This window comes from Spea bombifrons, chromosome 6 (assembly GCF_027358695.1).
Source record: "Spea bombifrons isolate aSpeBom1 chromosome 6, aSpeBom1.2.pri, whole genome shotgun sequence".
NCBI classification, from domain to species: Eukaryota; Metazoa; Chordata; class Amphibia; order Anura; family Pelobatidae; genus Spea; species Spea bombifrons.
Window position 1 is genome coordinate 12,017,788 of NC_071092.1, and position 24,120 is coordinate 12,041,907.

The 24,120-nt window shown below is 40.1% G+C and overlaps 1 protein-coding gene across 1 annotated transcript in view; it reads left to right on the top strand.

The window, feature by feature from the left end:
* The window catches only part of KCNT2 (potassium sodium-activated channel subfamily T member 2), a 154,232-nt gene that overhangs the window by 124,492 nt on the left and 5,620 nt on the right, over positions 1–24,120 (top strand). The window contains exons 15-26 of the mRNA XM_053470391.1: positions 3,576–3,725; positions 6,360–6,589; positions 6,881–7,097; positions 8,133–8,238; positions 8,548–8,720; positions 13,616–13,687; positions 16,079–16,213; positions 16,670–16,781; positions 19,610–19,711; positions 20,131–20,214; positions 20,921–21,049; positions 23,125–23,422. Coding sequence (XP_053326366.1) covers positions 3,576–3,725; positions 6,360–6,589; positions 6,881–7,097; positions 8,133–8,238; positions 8,548–8,720; positions 13,616–13,687; positions 16,079–16,213; positions 16,670–16,781; positions 19,610–19,711; positions 20,131–20,214; positions 20,921–21,049; positions 23,125–23,422 — 1,808 coding nt within the window. The remainder of the gene's footprint in view (positions 1–3,575; positions 3,726–6,359; positions 6,590–6,880; positions 7,098–8,132; positions 8,239–8,547; positions 8,721–13,615; positions 13,688–16,078; positions 16,214–16,669; positions 16,782–19,609; positions 19,712–20,130; positions 20,215–20,920; positions 21,050–23,124; positions 23,423–24,120) is intronic.

Genomic DNA, 24,120 nt, shown 5'->3' on the forward strand with positions numbered 1-24,120 from the left:
CTCAAGCAGAATGTTTGGTTATAGGTTATATTACAAAAGCAAAGCAAGGCATCTCACCAGAAGCAGCAGAGTAGGAGGCATATCATGCATATGAGGGTAGAAAAGTTTAGGCAAGTATTCAAAGCGGTCTGGGACAGGTAACAAGCAAAAAAGGGGAAATCCAGTAGGCAGTTCGGGTGAAAGAGGCAGGCAGGTAAATCCAACAGGCAGATCCAGCGTCTGGCATGAACTATGGCTCCAAAGAACTTAATGAACTCACACCTCTGTTACTGGGAGGCAGGGATATAAAGCCTGTTCATCAGATCGGGTGTGAGTCGTCTAGGCTTCAGGTGAGGGAGGCAGGGTAATGGTATAACAAAACACAGCTGACCATAAATACACAGCACATTAATTATATACATAGCAAGACATGCATACATGGTACAGGATGCCACAAAGGAAAGGCAACAAGGCAAAGAACACAGGGGCTGGAGTGAGGAGCTGAGATGTATAAAGGAAAGAGGGAAAAGGTACATAAAATACAGACAGAAATAAACAGGACAGCAAGCTGTGGAGAGGAGTTTAACTCCAGGCAGACCACTTAAAGGGGTGGCCACGCATTGCAGTTTGCCGGGCTGGGGCTGAACCCTGATACTCTACCAGCAAATGTAGACTCTGCCACGGATTAATTTTGGTGCTTTGGCGCCAAACTCTGCCGTGCATAGCTTTCACGGTCTCCCAGTTCGTAAAGGGACATACAGTAAACATCTGCTTCAATCTTCTTTTAGCTAGTTATTATGCATGCGTTTTGATTTGGTTAATAAGCTATATGCATGACTTCATTCATTGACTGAAACTCTCATCTCTGTATCCTTAAACTTGTTAACCCCTGTCTGTCCACTCAGGCATGTGAAGTCTTGGGTTTAAAACATATGAAAAGATGGGTACAATAGCATTTAAATAATTTGTAAGCACACAGAAATTTTCATATTTTGTTATGAACCTATTGCCCAGTAGTGTCCTTAGAGGGGGGCAGTCTGCCTCGAGTGCTACTCATGAGAAGGGTACAACACTGGCACACAGGTCTGACCTTGACCAGCCCGATCCAGCTCGAGCAGCCCTTGTAAACAATTTTGGACTAGACCAGTGAGGCAGGAAGGTATCTGTGTTACTTAACACAAGGTTGTGTGACCCTGCGAATAAACACAAACAGCAGGGGTGGAAAGCTGCAGTTGAGGTAAGGGAGTGAATGAGGGAAAGAGTATGCATTTATGTCTGTAAGTATGTGTGAGAATGAATGTGTATGTACAAATGTGCATGACTGTGTATGTGTGTGAGCAAGGTTATATAATGGTATATGTGTCAGCATGGTTGCCTGCGTGTGTAATAATTTGTGAGCATGGATATGTATGTGTGAGCATGAATGTGCATGTGTAAGTGCGTATAAGCATGTATGTGTTGGCCCATGTATGTGTAAGCAGTTTTGGTGTGTGAGCATGGATGCATATGTGTAAGAATGCATGAGCATTGATGTGTAAGTATTTTTGAGTATGGGTGTGCAAGTGTGTGTGAGCATGAATGTGTAAGTATGTGTGAGCATGAGTGTGTATGTGTAAGTATGTGTGAGAGGCAGTATGTGTTAATTGTGTAAGTGTGTGTTAGTGAACATGTATTGACATAAGTGTGTAAGTCTCTGCAAATGTGAGAGAGAGAGTGTGTAGGTCTGTGTGCCAGTGCGTATGTGAGTTATCTGGAGGGGGCCGCAAGGTGCCAATGGGGTGATGCCATTTGTAGGATCCCCCAGGGTGCCAAATACTCTAGGTACTCCCCTGCCTAGTGCCTTTGCAATAAGGTATTTTCCTCTAGTATGTGACAAACTATTTAACTACAAGTTTATAATGCTGCTGTGCTGTGCATTTAGCCACTTGGTGGTGTGGTTGCCTATGAAATTAATATGAGCTGAAAAACTAGTTCAGGATATCTTACAAGCAAAATTTTCAGTTGTGTTTACATTGCAAGGAATGTCATGTTTTCTTCCCAAGTACAGCTACTCTTTAGATCCTCCAAAAAGGCTTCAATGTATTATTACAATACAGGTGCAAAATCAGTATTCCGTTATCTAGTATTGTATAAGTGGTGAGCTAGCCCAGGGAACGAGGGGCAGGGGTAATTGCCATTCACCTTCAAGCAGATGTAAATCTATTGCCTTAGGCCAATCCAGGTGTGATGTGTGGCACTTAGTAGGGGTCACGTAATACATTGCTACGTGACCCTGTGGTAGTAGTGTGGCACATCAAGCATGGTAAGTGCATGTTTGCGTGTCAGAGTGGAATATTAGTCTGTATATAAGTATGCATTACAGTAATGGGTCACTTGTCTTTATATATACCACAGACTAGAAAGATCAACCCATTCCCTGCATTATATTATAATAAGGCAAACAAATGCAAGGTACCAGTTTTACAGAATGATACACCAGAGATATGACATCTAACACCATTAAATAATTACATAATTCATTAGCAGAAGATGTCATTAGTGCTATCAACTAGACTTGTGCATTCGTCTTCGGGCGAACATGAAAACGAACACGAAGAGTGCGTTTTCGTGTTCGTTCCGAAGACACGCCGAAGAGAAGACAGCGGCGGTAAAACGTAGGCGAAGACGAAGACAAACACCACGAAGATCTTCGTGATCGCCTTCATCTACCACTCTCCCCGGTCCCTTCCCTGTCTAAGTACTTACCTTGGCATCGCGGCATTGCGGCAGTTCACGGAAGTGGAAATCCGCAGGTTCGCCGTCACGGGTTACAGGGCAGTCCGAATGAGCCTATTGGTCGCCTACAGGGACCTCCTCTGGCATCAACCAATCAACCAACAGAGTTGCTCGTACAGACTTTTAAAACCTCAATGCTGCAACTTACCCGGCACATCCCACTGGTCTCCCTGTTCTATCAGGACAAGTTACGGCACCAGGAGTTTAACAGTCTGTACGAGCGACCCTATTGGTCGCCAGCAGGGGGCTCGTCTGCCATCAACCATTGGCAGACGAGCCCCCTGCTGACGACCAACGGAGTTGCTCATACGGACATTTAAACTCCTGGCGCCAGAGCTGCTGCGGTAAGCGTTAACCCCGTATTAACCCCTTAACCGAAAAAACGAAGAAAAACCGAACACGAAGAATGTCCACGAATATTTGCCGAAGAGAAGACAGGAATAGGCGAATATTCGCGGAATACGAAGATTTTTTTTCCCCGAAGACGAGCACGAAGACGAACACGAAGAGCCCCCTGGTGCCCAAGTCTACTATCAACTAACTTCTGAACTAATGAGAGTAACATATGAGCTAACATATTATGCAGTGCAAGTGAGGGATTTCAAAATTAACAAGAAGCAATATGCAGATAGACCAATTTTTGCAAAGTTGGTAGCCTTTTGAAAATATTATATTCTATCTCCCAGATGGAATGGGACCAACTGATAAATATATTGATATATCCTTTTCTGTGCTGAGGCAGCAAAAAGTTTTGATAAAAAATACCACTGATTGGTTTTATATCATGCTCACTCTCTGTATGTTTTTGTATCCCATTGCAGGGAAGGCCAGCAGTCTCCAGAACAATGGCAAAAGATGTATGGTCGATGTTCAGGCAATGAGGTCTACCACATTAAGATGGAAGACAGCATCTTTTTTGCTGAATATGAAGGCAAAAGCTTCACATATGCATCATTCCATGCTCATAAAAAGTATGTTATAGCTCCTGTTAAATATAAATCTCACATTAAATACTGCACTCGCTGCTACCAATCTACTAATGCCTTAGTTTTAAAAATTATTATATTCCTTGCCTCTTATATTTCTCTCTATGCTTCTTCTCATTCCACTCAACTCCAACATTAGGAAACACTATACCTTATGTATAACCAACCTACTTCCCATTACTTTTTTCAATCAGTCCTAAAACCCACCTTAATCACCATACATATCTCAGCTCATAACGCTGCGAGTGCCGCGGACATGCTGCGGACATGCCGCGGCAGCTCGTACAGTAGCATTGGTGCGTCGTGGGCATGCCACGGCGGTTCACATTGCGCCTGCTTCCCTAAGCACTCCCCACCCTAGTTGCACACTGACATGTACAGTCATGGCCAAAAGTTTTGAGAATGACACAAGTATTGGTCTTCACAAAGTTTGCTGCTTCAGTGTTTTTAGATATTTTTGTCAGATGTTACTATGGTATACTGAAGTATAATTACAAGCATTCCATACGTGTCAAAGGCTTTTATTGACAATTACATTAAGTTTATGCAAAGAGACAATATTTGCAGTGTTGACCCCTCTTTTTTAAGACCTCTGCAATCCGCCGTGGCATGCTCTCAAATAACTTCTAGGCCACATCCTGACTGATGGCAGCCCATTCTTGCATAATAAGTGCTTGGAGTTTGTCAGAATTTGTGGGTTTTTGTTTGTCTCTTGAGCATTGACCACAAGTTCTCGATGGGAGCGATGTTTTGTTCCCAGAGCCACTTAGTTATCACTTTTGACTTATGACAGGGTGCTTAATAATGCTGGAAAAGGCATTGTTCATTACAAAACTGTTCTTGGATGGTTGGGAGAAATTGCTCTTGAAGGATGTGTTGGTACCATTCTTTATTCATGGCTATGTTCTTATGCAAAATTGTGAGTGAGCCACACATGAATGGTCTCAGGATGCTTTACTGTTGGCATGACACAGGACTGATGGTAGCTCTCACCTTGTCTTCTCGGGATCAGCTTTTTCCAGATGCCCCAAACAATTGGAAAGAGGATTCATCAGAGGGAATGACTTTACCCCAGTCCTCAGCAGTCCAATCCCTCTACCTTTTGCAGAATATCAGTCTGTCCCTGATGTTTTTCCTGCAGAGAAGCAAAAGTCTTCTCCTCACTGTGCGTGCAGATGCACTCACACCTGCCTGCTGCCATTCTCGAGCAAGCTCTGCCCTGGTTGCGCCCTGATCCCACAGCTGAATCAACTTTAGGAGACGCTCCTGGTGCTTGCTGGACTTTCTTGGGCGCTCTGACGAATTCTTCACAATAATTGATTTAGGTGCAATCTTATGAGCAGCAATATCCTTGCCTGTGAAGCCCTTTTTGTGCAAAGCAATGATGACAGCACATGTTTCCTTGCAGATGACCATGGTTAACAGAGGAAGAACAATGATGTCAAGCACCACCCTCCTTTTAAAGCTTCCAGTCTGTTATTCTAACTCAATCAGCATAACAGTGTGATTTCCAGCCTTGTCCACGTCAACACTCTCACCTATGTTAACAAGGGACTCACTGTCATGATGTGAGCTGGTCCTTTTGGGCTGAAATGCAGTGGAAATGTTTTTTTTAGGATTAAGTTCATTTTCATGGCAAAGAGGGACTTTGCAATTCATTGCTATTCATCTGATCACTCACTCATCATAACATTCTGGATTCTGGATTGCCATAATCTAAACAGAGCCAGCAGCCTTTGTGAAAGTTAATATTTGTGTCATTCTCAAAACTTTTGGCCACGACTGTAGTATAAAGCAACATAATTTTTACCAGGAATGGAAAAGAGGATCTAACTAGACCCATCTCTATTTTTTGGGACCCAAAACAGGTATTTCTTTTTACAAAAGCAATAAGAAATGATCGCTCTGTCAGCTTCTGAACATTATCATACTCTTTTACAGTTTTTTGCAGTAAAGTTTTATGAACTTTTTATTTGATTGTATGATGGCTACATAACCTCTATCTCCGTTCATCACAGCAGGTGCTGCACTAATGTGAACTGGCGCTGTGGTGTTACATTTTATTTATATTTTTCTAATTCATGAATAGTATTACTAATGTACATTACATGTAAGCAAAAAAAAAACAATTAAGCTTTCATGAGTTATCTTGGGGCAGGAAATTCAGCTGTTTGTGTAACCCTGAGATCAAAGACACATCTAATATGTTGTGATTATGATATCTATAATACTATTTAAAGCACAAGCTGATTTATGGGATTTTCGTAGACATTTATGTAAAAACAGGCCATTTTTCAGTATTTATTTCAGTTGGCTGTTTACGCTGGCGCACCTTACCATTTCAACTTACTAGCTGGTAGTCTGGCCCAAACCGGCCATCTGGCAAACCAGACAAGTGCCCAGTTGGCCAGTGCCAGATGGTGTGGGCTACATACTTTTACTCTTGGTTGTTACAGTTAATGAAATTGTGACTGCACACATCCGTCTGCTGGGCAAGTGCACAATGCAAATACATCATTTAGTGCCCAAGCCACTTTTCTCCCCTCCAGGCCTATCTGTAGTCAAATCTACATACTTAAAAATGTATGCACAAAATCTTTTGTTATGCCTATTTCTTAGATTTGGTGTGTGCTTAACTGGTGTCCGGAGAGAAGATAATAAGAACATCTTGCTGAACCCAGGACCTAGATACATCATGAACACAACTGATACTTGTTTTTATATCCATGTCACCAAAGAAGAGAATTCAGCATTCAAACAGCAGGAACAGCTTGAAAAGTTACGCAAACATAAATCCACCTATCATGGACCTTCCAGGTTACCTGTTCACAGTATCATTGCCAGTATGGGTGGGTATATGTATATCACATACCTTTATAAAGAGTCAGTGGCAATACATAGGCCAGCATTCATGTAACATCATACCTGGCAGCATACAATAGTACCTAGTGCTTCAACTGGTTATGACATACATTTTGAAGGAATCAATTGAATGGCAACAAAGTAAAGGACATTTTGGTAGTATTTTTCATGATAATGTTTGTACATTTTATTACATTTTTATAGTATACAAAATCAATTTTAGTGACATAATTCTGCTATTAATGTACTGAATAAATAACTATATTACTTTATTGCAGGTACTGTGGCCATAGATTTACAAGATACTAGCTGCCATTCTTCAAGTGGCCCAACCCTTACTCTTCCATCAGAAGGACCTCCATCAGGGAGGAGACCTAGTATTGGACCCGTGCTAGAACTAGCTGACAATGCATCTACACAGCCTTGTGATCTTCTAAGCGACCAGTCAGAAGATGAAACTAACCCTGATGATGATGAGTGTTCCGAGGGCAAAGAGTATGTATTGAGATTGTCTCAAGCACCTCATGCATTATTAAAATTCTTCTTCTTGTGCAGTTCTTATTAATCACATAAGTAATAAAACGCATTAATGTGTACACCTAAGCAATGTTGTTCTTTGAACAACATACAACCAGTAAAGCACTGTTAGGCAGAGGAAATGTTATTTTTATGTACACTCCTGCTCCTTCAAGTAAATATTTATACTAATAAAACTTTTTTTAAAAACATCAGGTAATCATTATGCAATTATTTAGATGATGTTATTGGCCACTTACTTATCCCACACGGTATTAAAAAACACGCCAATACCCAAAAAATAAACATTTACAAATCACAAGAATTGTTAGAAAGAAGATGTAAGACACAGACTTACTCAACCTAAAACAGAGAACATTTTCTGTGGGGTGTTCAAGTGCAAACACCTGTGTGGTCATAGCTCAAAGCTACATAAATCACATTTGTGTTCCTCTTCTGCCTCTTTTAACTCTGACAGTATTTTTCATAAAAACAACCAATGTAACCCAACAGACTAGTCTATCACATTCAGTGGTGTACATTGTCACCTCTGTATTTAATTCTCCTACGGTATGCCAGGGTCTTTGCTTTCCAGTAGCACCCAATGATATTGAGAAATCTAATGCACATGGGCACTAAATCTTACTGTTAAAGGCTTGAGCTGATTGATAGAAAATTTAGTTTGTGTCATAGCTCTGAAACAAATCTTTCATTTGAGATAGATTGACCATCCTTTTATATGCCTTGACAATTGAGAGGTAAATTAAAATTCATATTGTGTGAAAGAAATTTGATTGGGCAGCTATTTTTTTTTTCTAGTGACTAACATGCCTAAGATATAAGGTGACCTACTGAAGTCTATTCAAAGCTGTATGCCATGATTGATCACTAGCCAACTAACTTGAAAGATCACTGGCTGGTGATACTTTTTCCTATTGTAGACATATTTTAGCTATACTACTAATACTATATATTATAATAATTATAATTAGTAACGATATTTTTCTCATATAGGTATGCTAAAGGATACCCACCAAATTCCCCATACATTGGAAGCTCTCCAACATTTTGTCACCTACTACAGGAAAAAGTGCAATTCTGCTGTCTACGACTAGACAAGGTAAGGAGGTACTTTGCTTACATTTAGTTTAGCAAATTTTGCCCATATAGACTTAATAGAATTTTTCAGGAACCTTAAATTCACATTTAAAGATAAGTAAGAAACGCATTTAAAAATAAATAAATAAATATATATATATATATATAAATATAAATATAGCATAATATTATATTATTGGTATTGTATAGTTTTGGTGCAATATATCAATGTAAATTTGTATAAAGTATGTAATTCTGTAATTACAATTTTAGCAAGTTTATAAATTTAGATTGAATCACAATACAGTTAAATTTTTACCTGGGTTCTTAGGGATGCCAACATAACTATTTTGAGGATGCAAAAGCTTATGGATTTAAGAATAAAATCATCATAGTTGCTGCAGAAACAGCAGGGAATGGATTATACAATTTTATTGTTCCGCTCAGAGCATACTACAGACCAAAAAAAGAACTTAACCCAATCATATTGTTACTGGATAACCCGTAAGTATAATTTTATTTTATAATAACCAGACAAGTAACATATTATAACATTTAGATGTTACAGATGTTACAGTTCTAAAGCTAATTGTAGATGAATCAGGTTTACCATATCAATTTTTTTTTTTTAAATAAAGTTAAAAGAGAAAGTTAAAAGGCTTCTCATTGGGTCCCCTCAACAACCACCATAGTCTGGACAGAGGACAATGCATGTGTGGATTGTGCTAAGTCTCTCCATGCATTTGCAATGGAGAAAAAAATGTTAATTTAAAGGGGAAAGTATTCTAACTATAGTAATCAAACTAAAACTACAAACATGAACCAGCCCCCCAAAGGGAAAAATGTGTCAATACAGAAGACTCATAGGGTTAAATGTTATTGCTTTGACATTTTAGACCGTAAGAACAAAAAGAATATGGAATTCTCTGCCTTAGGATATTGTATTATCTAACTCTGTGGATATTTTTAAGAAAGGTCTGTATGCATTTCTGGTGAAGCATAACATAAAGGGCTACAAAAAGGACAGGTCATGTTAGCAAGTTGATCCATTGTAATTTGAGGTTGGCCGTGGATCATGGGAAGAAATCTCTCCCCGAAAAAAAATGGCCGGCAGCCAACTAAAACAGAGCTTAAGAAGCTATCAAGAATCGCTTCCTAAGCATAATCGGTGTTGCTGACATGCCTCGATATCGAGGTATTTCTGTTTATCTGAATATGTAATTAACCCCTATGGAAACGCATCCCAAGAATCCCCTATGGACATGTCAAACAGCCTGGACTCCCCCCTGACAGCAGAAGCCAGCACAAAAGCCATAAAACTGTTACATTTTTAAACGCTGATTGCGTGATCGGGCATTGCTTTTCGGGTCGCGTCACTGCTGTCGTCACCCGGAAGGTCATCGGAGATGAGGCACAGATACTGTGATCTCTATGCAAGTCTGTGGGGACTTGCATAGAGATCACAGTGTGATCGGTGCAGGGAGGAGAGTGAGAAGCCATGAAAAACGAAACGGAGAAAAAAAATGGTTAGTGATTTAATTTTTGTTTTTTTAAATCACTAAAATAATACAATAAATAATAATAAAAAAAATAAAATAAAGTGAGCTAAGTGATATCATTGTGACATCACTGGCATTAATAACATGTTCAAGAGGTCCCTAAGAGGACCTCTAACCATTAAAAAAAAAATAAAAAAAAATAAATAATAATAAAAAAAAAAAATATATATATATATATATATAAAAATAAAAAATACAAAAAATAAAATAAAAAAAAATATATATAAAAAATAATAATAAAAAAATTAAAAAAAACTCACATCCCATTGCCCTAACACAACATCTACCCAATGTAACCCTCCTGCCCTCGTTCACAACCCCCAAACCCGTTAAGCCATAAGCATAAAAATTATACGAAGAATGTACACCTTATAGTATGTTCCCTATAAGTGTTGGGAAAGTATGGAAAATCTATATAAATTAGGTATTTCTGAAATCAGGACACCTGAATTGATAAATTTGGAGGGGATTTTTGCCATCGTGAGGTAGAAGGCAAAAAAAAAAAAGGGAGGATGACAAAGTGTATGTGTGCGTTTATGAGTGTAGTGCAGTGGGCAGTAGGGCCAAAAAAGCACAACAGAAGAAGTGCCGGTCATTGCCCGTGGGTATGTGGAAGAAGTAGGTAGAAGAACCCCAACCAAACCCGTAAGTAATGCAATGGGAAAAGTGCGGTATCTCGAAGCACCCCAGTGGGAGTGCGAAGTATCCCAAGATGACAGGTGTAGGAATGTACACAGCACAACACCAAGCTGGCACCACAACCGGCATAGCAGATAAAATGTATAGTGCAACATTGTCACTCAGCCCAGAGGAGGCCGCAATATCAAACTAGAAAGACTAGTGTAGTGGTGGAGACAGGGAAAACTAAAGTAAAAAAAAAAAAAAAAAAAAACGCCCAACCCACCCCGCCCTCCCGGACTTCCCCACAGCAAATGTGTACGCAGCAGGTACTAGAGAGTGTGTAGTGCAAAGTGCCCTAGAGGGGGCCGTGACAATGAGCCAAAATGGCAAGAGCCGTGGTGCACGTAAGGCGAATTAAGGTAGAGAACAGGAGGCCGCATAAGGGACATGGCGTAAAGTGCAACACTGCCACGCAGCCCACAGCCGGTCTCGGGGCGGGGAGACCTAGTAATGCACACATGTTAACATAAAACACAGCACAATATGCAGCATGGGATGCCTAAAAATAAGGTGACCATAGTCCCGAAATGTCAAACTCCATGGCGCCTGACGGCGGCGGAACCGCGGCAGCCCGTAGGTGAACCCCCTTGTCGCCACCGCAGGTCAAGGGGGACAACCACGCCCGGCATAGCACATGTATAAAGAACTGTAATCAGAACACAAAAACTGCAAGGCTCAAAAACAATGAACGGGGCCAAAGTCACTGTCTCAGGGGTTTACTCACGGCACAGGGCAGCTGTTACTCCTCGCGCACGAAGGTTCTCGGAGGGGTTCCAGTCCCCGGAGGAACAGAGGACAGTTCTCGTTGTCCCGGTGGGCCACGAATTCTGGAGGCCTCACGGCGGCGTCGACGGGGCAGGCGGTCTGCGGGACGCCCAGGTAAGTGCAAGTCCGGTAACCTCCAATCATCGACATGAAGATCTTCTAAGCCAATCTCCTCCAAGAACTCGGGGCGCTCATGGTGGTAACGTAGCATCGCAACTCCGTTGTTGGTCTGGACATTCAGGCTGAAAGGGTAGCCCCAGCTGTAACGTAGCCCGCGTCGTTGGAGTTCACTCGTTAGCGGGCGAAGTATACGTCGAGTGCTCAGGGTCAGGTCAGAGAGATCGTGGAAGAAGGATACGGTATGGCCCTCGAACTGCCAGGTGCCCACCTCCCGCACCTCCCGCGCCTTCCGCATGATGGCTTCCTTCAGCCTATAGTCCACCACATGGCAAATAACATCCCGCGGCGGGGCCGATGCCGGGCCACGAGGGCGCAAAGCCCTGTGAGCCCTATCCATGGGGATTGCGGTGTCGTGGGGCCGATCGAGCAGCGAGTTGAATAGAGTAGTGAGCACATGGAACACATCGTCCTCCACCTGGGGGCCTACTTCAGGGAGGCCGCGTATTCTGATGTTATGTTGCCTACCCCTGTTATCCAAGTCCTCCAAACGTCTCCGATAGTCCGCCAGATAAAGGGTGTGTTGCGTTGATATCCTCGCCACAGACAGGCAGGTGGTCTCACGTTCCTGGGAGTCGATCCTCTTCTCGAGGCCTAGTAGGTCGGCCTTCAGCGATGCCACCTCCTCCTTCACTGTGAGCTTAAGCTCCGTTATTAGCGTGGCAAAATCAGCCTTCCAGGGGGCCGAGGAAAATAGACGAAAAATCGTCTCCTGACCCATAATGTCCGCTGGAGTGTCGTCACCACCGCTCTGCCTGCTGTCCTCCGTGCCTGCTGTGCTTTCAGGGGACGGTGCTTCAAGGCCTTCAGGAGGCCGCGGGCGTTTGAAAATATCCCCATAACGAGGCAGAAGTCGATTTGTTCTTACCCCGTGGGGTCTCTGCATCTTCCGGCATCTTTTTATTGCGTCCCATATTGCGGGATGGCTATAGATAGCTAGGGCAGGTCAGGGCCGCGGCGGAGCTCTCCACTTAAGCGGCCATCTTCTCCGGCGGCTGGCCACGCCCCCCCGGAGGTTAATATATATGTGTTATATTGTAATATTGATATAATGTTTACTTTGTTTTTTTCTATTTTCTGGTATTACTTTTATTATGCTCTTTTTATTTTCTTTAATAGAAATTTCTTTATCGGTTCCTTATAGACAGTGCCTTAATGATTGTTTGTAATTGTTTTACTCTTTTTATCAATATTTTTTTTCTTTTTGGGGAGATTAATGCATTCTACTACAGAGTGATAGGAATACCTGCTCATATGATTGAGCATTCAATGACATTATACTAGCTTTAGTGTTAAGCTCTGTTACACTGGAGCTGTCAGTAAACAGCCATCAAAGGTACTTTTATAATATGATATGCATAGGATTTACTATGCCATCCTTTTGTCAGTGAGACTTTGGAATTATTTGTAGGTGGTAGGTTCCTTGAAAACCCTGTGAATACCAAAAATTGTCAGTACAGAACCATTGATCCTATGGGGAAAAAGGGGGTTAGGTTCCTGCGGGACCCTGTTCATTATACACTTTTACTACCGATCCCTATAAATTCATCAATTCATGTACCCCCCCCCAAAAAATTGCTTATTTATTATAGGTTTCTTTGTAATATTTTAGTATACATAATCCTTCAGTGTAACAACATTCATTCACTCATTCTCTTACACTGCTACTACTCATTCATCCATACTGTATACAGTACTTTATCACTGAAGGCAATTATTATATGACATCATATTTATTAAGTGCAGTTCTTTGGTAAAGTTCCAAATATGGAACAATTAGCTGATTCCCATGTTTAAATGTCATCCTAGACTTTTTTTTTGTATAAACGTCGCCCATTGGGAGTTAAATATAAAGTATTCCCAGTGTAGAAAAAATTATATCTAACACCAACACTATCCTGACTGCATGATAACTGAATTATAGAGTATATTGCCCTTATTGTAAAATACATATTTTGTAATTTTGTACTTAATATGATTACTTTGTGGTCCTCAGTGGCTATTCCTCCTTGATTCGTGAATTGGTGGCTAAACTGGTGGCTAAATTGAGATATTTTGCTTTGTACTGGTTTACAGGAAATGGTCCAACATATGCAGGAAACTTCTAAGCTTTAGCCTTCACTGATCATACATCTAGGAAAATGTAGAAAAAAAGTGAAATAATGTGTAACGTAAACATGTGATTTATTTCTTATAATCCTTACACTTAATCCTTAGGCCAGATATGCATTTTCTGGATGCAATATGTTGGTTTCCAATGGTCTACTACATGGTGGGCTGTATTGACAAGTAGGTAAAATCACCCCTAATACTATATTGGTGATTTTATATGTGGTCTGTGTATACGTCATGGTCTGTGTCAGAAACAAAGCTGTACCTCCTAGGTTATATTCTCAGCCAGGAAAAGGAAAGCACAGGCTCCATCCAAAAAAAAATAGCTTCCAGATGGGTGCTCAGGCATCAACATATTGGAGAAATCCTGACTCCAAATGCTTGGAACAATCCAAAAAAATTGTGACACTCCTAAATTAATCAGAACCTGGTAAAAAAATTAAGGCAGCAAGGTGTGGAATGTGTTAAGCATTAGGCTATTGAGGATCTCATGTTGGTAGAGCCCTCATCATATGTGAATGTTTTTTATATAATCCAGTAAAGGAAATATATTTTTACCAGCCATCTATGAAGTTTTGATTAACAGTTTACTGTTCCACTCTCAAGTTTATTTCTATGTCATTGCGAATATTGCAAATTACTTTGGAAAATACTAATAATTGACTGTTACCATTAAACATAGGAACATTTCTGACACTGAACATGACAAGCGTGGTCCCCGTTTAATTGTAGTGCATGGTCTATATTCATTGTGTCCGCACACTTTGTGATTTAGATTTTCATTTAGATCTTGAGAAAAACATATCCACCCCCCTCCCTATATTTTTTTGCAAAGCTACTGAATGGCTTTAGGAAATATTTTAAGTTACTCTATTCCACAAATGATACAATTTGAGTTAAGTATGCATAACTAACCTCTGCAATATTGTTGACATTTGCGTGATTATCTGCGCTCCCATCCGCACTACTTCACATTACACATTATATATCAGTGTTTAAGGGGGAGTGAGGAGGAAGGAAGACATGGATTGTCATGTAAATGAGCATGTGGCTTTAAGTTATCATATGGAAAAGTAGGAGATGCAGGCTTTATCAAGGTTGCCCACCCTTTATGACCCTTGATAAAGCCTTTATCGGCGAAACGTGGAACACATTGTTGGACCGTTGTTGTCCGCCCTTCTGTCTATTTTTTGCTGATGTGTCTTTATTATGGTATTCATTTTGATTTTTGTGGCATGTGTTTAATTGTTGACTCCCACTTGTACTATTGTCTTTTTGTAAATTGTGCTCATATAAATTAAATTTTTTTTCTTAATCATACAGTGGGTTATGTGTTCTTTGTGGCATGTGCATCTCCTACTTTTCTATATTCAGTGTGTAGCCCGTTGGGACAGGCTTGTAGCTTTTGCATTTTTGATTTTTGTATGCTTACATTATTTTCTTATGTAATTTAGAGTGCTGCCTTTTGCCATATTGCTTTGTTATCATAGTCACATTGATTCAAATGGTTATATGGATTGCAAAAATAGCAGGGCATCCTAATGGTCATTTTGAAGTCTGAAGATAGCATAATGATATTATATTATGTGAATATCGCAAAACACAATTGTTAATATTTAAAAACTTTCATTAGTATAAATATGTTCATTGAATGCACCAATGGAATTCGTGGCTCAAATATCAAGTTCCTTAATGTGTTATAACAAAATAGGTTAAGCTTTTACAGTAGTTATTTTTTAAGAGTAAAGACAACTTAGACAATTCTGAATACAGCCTACTCAACAAGGTACAAGATAGTGTTTTTATATAAGGGTGTTTACTAAGGTTCCTTAATGGGCCATTCTTATGTTGGTACCTAGCAGGGGTTGTTCACAAAATCAGAGAGAGAGGAATCACAAAGAAATTAAATTCTGAGCTTCCTTCTAGTTTTCAAAAAAATCATAGCAATTTAGGCACTGCAAGCATAAAGGGACCAGAATTGAGCCTTCTTATGAAACAATAAGGATTACTTCTCCTAATGGAACCCCCAAATTGTTGCTAGTGTATTACAAATTAACGAATAAAACATATTGTTAGAGAATTAGGACCGTATAGTAAATACATTTAAATATATATATATATATATATATATATATTTATAGGATAAGTACCACTAGCACCTACAATGTTCTAAATCAACCATTGGAGGGACATTGAGAATAGACATCAGAGATCCCACAAATTTCTCACCTAAGGCATTCTCTAGGTTAACGGACCATGAAATGGTTGGATTCTCATCCTGTGGTTATACTGGATTTTCCCAATAGGCTATTCACACAAGGCTTTTCTTTTGTATTACATTTAATATTTGTGGTGTGCTCTTGCATTTATAGTGAAGATTATAGTATATCAATATGATTATGTATAGAGGCTCCCTTTTCAAGCAATGGTTGGTAATATTGATTTAGCTAAAGTTCACAAGGAAATAAATCACATAAATATAAAATAGTAGGTATTGCATGTAATTCAAATATTTACTGTATACGCATTTAATACATTTAAAACATAATACATCTTGCTTTCCAAAAGCCTAGATGATTTGCTGAAATGTGGAGTAACATTTGCAGCCAACATGGTCGTTGTAGACAAGGAAAGCACAATGAGCGCGGAGGAAGACTATATGGCCGATGCCAAGACAATAGTCAATGTCCAGACTCTTTTCAGGTAGGCACACCTTAACATGCCTTTTGGCACCTGGTAACTATTAACACTCCCTTTGGTATTGGATTTTATTTGTTTTCTTTCAATTACGCTTTAGAGATATAATTTATTCCACCCAATGTAAAAACTGGGATCACACACAAAAAGTAGTATAGTAGCCTGCAAACAGAAATATTCTGGGGAAAATGTATTTCTTGCAGTGATCCATTTTGCATATTTTTTGTACTGCAATGGTGCTTACAATTGTTTTTACTGGATAGGTCAATGGGATGCATTACTTTTCCTGACATAGAGCAGCCCCTCTCTCTCTGTACACCCCTTCCTAGTAAATATATCACTAGGGAGCATGCTATACATCTAATGGTTTATTATCCTTACAGTTTACCCAAATATGAAAGTAAATGATTTATATACAATAATCTCTGTATGATTTTTCCCCAACTCTGTTTTCTTAATTAGGCTATTTTCAAGCCTTAGCATCATTACTGAACTGACCCATCCTGCCAACATGAGATTCATGCAATTCAGGGCTAAAGACTGTTATTCGCTTGCTCTGTCCAAACTGGAGAAGGTAAGGCAAATCTATGTGAATAATGCCTTTGCTATGAACAATTTTGTAATATATTTAGCTTTTTATATTGTATTATTAAGTAGAAATTTGCAAAGGAGCTAAATTCACAAAGCTGCACCCAATATAATTTGCATTTGTGAATACAGTGGATGATACAGTCTTTTTCTGTGTCAAGACTGTTGTAAGAACAATGGTGGTAATTTAAGTTTTACTGGCAATGTAAAAAGTAACCAACATAGGCATGCAGGTATTATTAAAATGTAGCATTTTGTACAGAAACCTATACCTTAATATATGTGGTTGATTTTTGCATGCCATGTTATTTTAATGTATTCTTTTGTTTTTAACATGAGACTTGTAAGATATACTTAGATGGTCGTTTGTTATGGGTGTCACAAGGCCAAAGGAGAAGGACAAAACCAGAGTTCTGAAGAGCCCTGCCGCCTAAATAGCGCGGGGCGGCATGTAGTTGTGGGGATATGAGGTAGGGTTCATTCAAAGGTCAACTGTTAGGTGACCAGCCGCCTAAATAGTACTGGGCGGCCAGGTAGTTGTGGGGTTAGATGTTAGGGTTCATGTGGAGGTCAGCTATTAACTTTAAGGCAGGGTCAAAAGTTCAAGTGCCGGGATTAAAAAAAAAAAAAAAAATATAGCTGGAGTTATATAACTAAAGCTGCGCGCGCCGCTTAGTTTCTGCCGCCTTTGCCTCGAGGACACCTCGCGCAGCGCAAAAAGGCGCGAATCCGCGCTATAAATAGAGGTGTGTGACGAGGCGGTTCACAATTGCCACAAGGCGAACTGCTGGCTTTAATACTTACCTGTAAGGGGCTTGTATTCTTAGCTGTGCAGGAGAGCCGCGGGCAGAAGAATGGAGCTGCTGCTGGAAAAACTCCCAACCCCCCCTCCCTAATTTTATGTTTATTTTGTCGTGTGCTTTTATTGGGGTGAAAGTTGTCCCTTATAGGGATGAACTGGTGGTATGGTGTCGGCCTTCTGGCTTATAGGGCGGATGGCTCGGTATATTTATTTATTTATTTATTTATGGTGTTGAGTTACTTGAAGGTAAACTCTGGGTTTGGGCCAAGAGTTATTAATATGTAAAGGTGTTAAGCTAAATAAAAGTACACGGCCTGTTTTATTCCAAGATTGAGTGTGATGTCGTTATTTCAAATGGATACTTGGTGAATACAATAATGGTTGCAATATCCCTTACAACTACATGCCTTTACTCCTTGCGCTCCTCCCTTCATCAGCAATATTACGTTTCCTCACAAATACAACTCAATTTCAGTTTATGTTAGAAAGGCTAAAGTACCGTAATTTGATTTTTTTTTCATTGAATCAGTTTAACTGTGCATGTCTTAATCATAAAGTCTCCTTAACAGTGTTAATGTAACAGTTGTGCCAACTTTTGTATTATGACTGTTCTTTCCACAGAAATATGTGACATTTAACACTCCAACTTGTAAATTATTTTTATTGTTAAGACATCTTATCAGAAGCTGATGATTTCCAATGTTAGTTTTTATCTACCTTAGTGCAATTGAACAGGTCTGTTTGCATGTTATGTTTGTCCTTTTAATTATTTCTCCGTCTGTTTCATGAAATACTGTAGGGTAAGTAGCCTGGAAGGTTTAGCATTTACCGTATTGGCTCGGATATAGGCCGCCCCCGTATATACGCCACACCCAAAAAGTTTGGTGCTTTTTTAAAGAAAAAGTTTTTTTCTTGAAAAAAGCACCAAAAAACATGCTGCCACTCTGTCTCCCCTCCCAAGATATGCTGCCACCCCCCCGAGATATGCTACCACTGTCCTCCTCCCCCGAGATATGCTACCACTGTCCTCCTCCCCCCACCCCGAGATATGCTGCCACTGTCCTCCCCCCCCCGAGATATGCTGCCACTGTCCTCCTCCTCCCCCACCGAGATATGCTGCCACTATGTCCCCCCCAACTTACCAGAGCAGACTCCCGGGTGTCTTGAGGGCCGGCGGGGGACATCTACGCAATACGCGTATACAACTTCCGGTGCCGGAACTCAGCGGATGTGCCGGCACCGGAAGTTGTATACGCGTATTGCGTAGATGTCCCCCGCCGGCCCGCAAGACACCCGAGAGTCTTCTCTGGTAAGTCTTGGGGGCAGAGGTAAAATGCATCGTGCGGACGGTCAGCCGGTGACCGTCTGCACGATGTGCTTAGACAACCTCCCGTGCCGGCACCCCCCCATGGAAAGTGCTGGCAGGGGAGGCTGTCTGAGCACATCCGAGAGTAGGATACAGGTCCCCTGCACCGCTGCGGGGGATCTGTATCCTAACCCTGCTGCCTGCCCGACGCCCGGGACTGCATGTCCCGGGCATCGGGCGCTAGACTCTGAATATAGGCCGCACCCCCACTTTAAAGACTTAAAGTGGGGGAAAAAAGTGCGGCCTATATTCGAGCCAATACGGTATTTTTTTACGTGCACCTTGACTTTTTTTGTTTTCTGGTAAATCTGTTTTTCTGGAAACAGATGAAGTTGTAATATTTTCTTTTGTAACACTGGTGCCAACATTAAATCAAGTCACTAAATTTCAGAAAGTATCTTTAGACCAGCTGGGAAGCAGAAAGATTGTGCCTCTGATGAGGCAGGTCATGCTTCTTCAGCTCCTTTGATTTCTCATGGCCTTTTCCTTTTACTAAGTAGTTAAGTGCCAGAAAAATGTATTGGAATGAAGAAATCCTATTTTGAAGCTCATCTCATTTGGTCTGTACAGTTTACATCAAAAGACACTATTTGAATATACTAGATTTTTAGAATAGAAGGTGTTTTTGTTATTTTTTCTATTTCAGAAAGAACGAGAAAGGGGCTCTAACCTGGCATTCATGTTCCGCTTGCCTTTTGCTGCTGGGAGAGTATTTAGCATCAGTATGTTAGATACACTCTTATACCAGGTAAGTTAAGCAGAATGAGAGGTGTGACCTTGAAGGTAGGGGGGCATATGGTTTCTTTATAGAATGCAAATTGTTTGTGTTGAGAGCATAGAGTATAAGCTTCTCTAAAATTATATATAAGGATGATTCTGACAAAATTAAGTAAATTCAAGAGAAAAAGGTATAGCAAGGATCAAATGCTGCTTATGGTATATATACTCCATATGATTATTTATGGAGTGCTAACCCTTTCCCCAATGCTCAAAATGGTTTTCTTTTTAACTTTTTTTGTTATACAGAAACGTGCTATTTAAGAACACATATCTTTCCTGGTGTTCTTGCTTATCTACACAACACATTATCATTACATTTTGTTTTACCTTAAGTATTTGTATACGTATATACGTTGGTAGAATAAAACATTTGCTTTCATCTTGTAGTCATTTGTGAAAGACTATATGATCTCCATCACAAGACTGCTGCTGGGACTAGACACCACCCCAGGATCTGGTTTCCTTTGTTCTGTAAGTTGAATGGCTAAAAGCTTATTATATAATTTTCTGTAACTAGGATAGAAAAATCACACAGATTCACCCTATAGCACATGGATTTTACTGCTACTGAAAATGTGAAATTATTGTTAGTGAAATGGACATTCAGAGTGTTTTGGGGGTCTAAAGAAAAACAGCTGCTGCTTTTCTTTATTCTGTAAACAAACATTCTATTTTCAAGAATTATTCTTTTGATTTTTGGGGGAATATCGGGAAATTTGCACAAGAGATGGATTAATACTTTATGGTGGGATGTGGGAAACTGAAGGAAAGATTTAAATATTGAACTCAAATGTCAAGTCAGGTAAGAGCATCTAGGATGTAGTTAAAGGGATAGCAAATATTTTGGGATGAAGATAAACGTATTTGAATTAAATATTTATGTTTTTTGCCACCTGGAAACCTGGTCTGCTGTTAACGTGATGAGGTGTGAAGAGATGGAGTAGGTGTGAGGCTGTTTTAGATGTAATAGCACACAAATTCATGATGGCCATGACTCAATACTTTAGATTTAGAACATGGTTAATCAATTGTTCTTATGGTTGTAGTGCAGCGAGGGGAAAACATTTAAATTAAAGAGTGCTGTTCTTCTAATGTATAAAAAATACTTTTGTTCTTGAATGCTATTGTGTGGACAACCAACAAAAAACATCCATTGTTGATCTCATTATCCCTACAGATGAAAATTACAGAGGATGATCTGTGGATTAGAACATATGGGAGACTTTACCAGAAACTCTGTTCATCCACTGGAGACATTCCAATTGGAATCTATCGGACAGAATGCCAGAAGCTCACCACATCTGAGGTTAGTTTCCTACCTCATGTGAGCTTTCATTGCACACTCAAAATGAAAGGGAATTGAATTGTGGGTTTACTTTTACATAAAGCATAAAAATAAATAGGGTTGGTAGAGGGAATCTTGAATTCTAAAATGTTACTTCATTTTAACCGTTCTTCAAAGAAAGAACATTTCTACGACTATTTACAATGTTGGCATTTTTTGTTAGTACAATTAACACGCAGTCAAAGAACATGCTGAGTTTTTGAATCAAGACTACTGCTTTTATTTCTTCGGTCATGTATACCAAGTATTACAATTGGGCACTCCTAGTCATTATACACACTTCAATGCACAAGTGTCAACTTCTATTTTAGTTATTTTGGTATTAAAATACATAGAGGGATTTATCACAATCTACTCTATACATTTACTGTATTTCCCCACCCCCAGCTATTTGCCTTGCAAGAAATTTGATGGCACATAAGAACTATTCGACCCATCTCGTTTGCTCATTTTCCTGATGTAAAATCTCAGGCCTTAACCCCTTAACGACCATTGATGCGGGAGTTCCTGCTGGCGTCAGGGGCGTTCCCACTGACGGCAGTGGGAAACACCCTCATTTAAAGGGAAGATGAGCGGGAAGTGTCCCCACTCCTGCGAACCGGAGGATTCGGGTCTTGACCCGGAGAACCGGTGCTTCAGCCAGCCATCTGCAGGTCAAACCTGGAGAGTTCCCAGGTATGCTGATAATTCCACAACAGTTCACTTGATCTGAAGTTGTTAAGATTGCCGCCCTATTTGTCCAAGAATTTTTAATTTTATTAATATTGTCTTTATTGCTAGAATTTTCAATAGGCCATTTTGTACAGATAAGTAATATTGCTTGGATATTGTCTAGTTAAATTACAGTGATTTGTATAATTCATTTATCCAACATCAACCACTGGCATTGTAAACTGCTGTAATAGAAGTATAAGATAGAGACCAGAGAAGGCATCACATAGCAATTGTTTTTCTTGATTTTGTGTTTTGGTTTTTTTTTTAACCAGTGATAAGTGATTGCAAGTGGTCCTTTCAATAAAGGTATCTAAAGGTATCTATAAAGCAACCGGAATCCATTGCAAAAATACATTGCCAGTGGATCAGTGTTTTTTAATTCCATAACCGAACCTTTGACATTTAGGAACAAATTACTTGCACATCACACACAGTGGAGGAAAGAAAACAAAAGGCCTTGATTTCACACCACTATGCTACATCACATCAAAAAGGGAGAGAAGAGAGCACATTGGTGCAGCAGAATGGTCATTACAATAAAAGCTGCTTTACATGACATTTGGTTTCATTTTCATGTTTCTCCTGTTTTCATCCTGACTGGAAAGATTTCTCCTAACACCCTTCCATCAGTTACAGTATGTGTGTAGAATTGTAGCTGTTATGCAATGTATGTGTGTTTCGTTCAATGTTAAATAAGTTTTCTGTCTCTTTTTGTTTTTTCCTACCCTTTCCTCTGTCAGTCTCGAGAAATGGCTTCTCAAGTAAGTTTGTATGTCTTCTCTTTCCTGCTTTTGTCGTTTATTGTGCAGCTGTTATATTTAAAACAATATGTGTATGAAATTATCACAGTGTTCTGCAGTCCCAAAACTCACAATAATGTTTAGATTAAACAGCAAGACAAAGCAGGAAATGTGTTATAAATAAAGTTGTATAAATACACAATAGCTGTGTAAAAACATGATGACATAATAGATGGCCTTGAATTCACAGCTGGGGATGGGAAATGGTCTCATGTTCTCCACGCAAATGTTTTTGTATGAAAAAAAAAACATCAAGTTGTCACTTGTCTGATGAACAGTCCAGTGCAAAACTATCACCCATAAACCAAACTTGCATCAAACTCTCTTTATAGACACATGCATAGAATCTATTTAGCCAAAACATCTAAAGGGAACTTGTCATTTTTGTGGTAATCTATCATTGAATTCAGCACTGAAAACCTGTCTGTCAATGTTCAGTCTATGACCAATATATAATGTGTTTATATGTGCACAGGAAGTAGATCTCACTTTTATCACCATGATTTTTCTATTTTCATAAAGTCACAGATCTCTATTAGTGTTGAAGAATGGGAGGATACAAAAGAAACCAAAGAGCAAACTACAAACCGCAACAACCATCGAAATTCCACATCCAGTGACCAATCAGAACATCCTCTTCTGAGAAGGAAGAGCATGCAATGGGCAAGGCGACTAAGCAGGAAGGTGCCAAGACACTCAAACAAAACAGAACGAATTAGTCAGCAGAGAATGACTTTGTGTCGGAGGTCGGAAAGACAAGAACTAGCAGAATTAGTAAAAAACAGAATGAAGCATTTGGGTCTTTCAACAATAGGATATGGTATGTGTTTTAAACAGAATGCTGTGTTCTAAACCACTAGCTTCTTTAGCAGAGAAAGGATGCCAAACATATGTGACTAATGGAAATGGCCCACAACCCCCTTAAAGTCCAAGGTGGTCTAATTGGGCAGGCATGACATATCAGCAGATGGTCTTTTTAAAGTAATCTGTCTCTTGAGGCCTCTAACTAGAGTGGACCATCTAAAAGCAAGAAATTGAATATGTATTCGTCCGTCCATTGATTCATAAATTCATATAACATCGTAGGCCGCCTCCCTTGGGCCAGTCTTCAGGGCCACAGAGAGGCAGCTGCAAGATTGTGCCCTCCCCAACCAGCCCTGCTCATCGGGCGCCCCCTTGGGCAGCGCGGACCCAGGCACCATCAGCGCTGGTCTGGGTAGTTGTCCGATGAGCAGGGCTGGTTGGGGAGATCACAATCCCCCTCTAACCGGCTCAAGATTAGGGAGCACAAGATCTGCCACTTCAGACCTCGGCTTAAGTGCTTCCTCATCATATACCATCACCCTGGCGCTCTGCATCAATAGCCGGCGCATAGTGATGAGGGAGCATGGATGCCGAGGTCTGAAGTGACATGACAGGGTGGAAGATGATGGAAGATGAGAAAAGAAAGAGATGAGGAGAAAGGGGTTAAGGTCTGTCTATATGTGTATGTTTGTAAGCTGGTGGGTGTGTATAAGG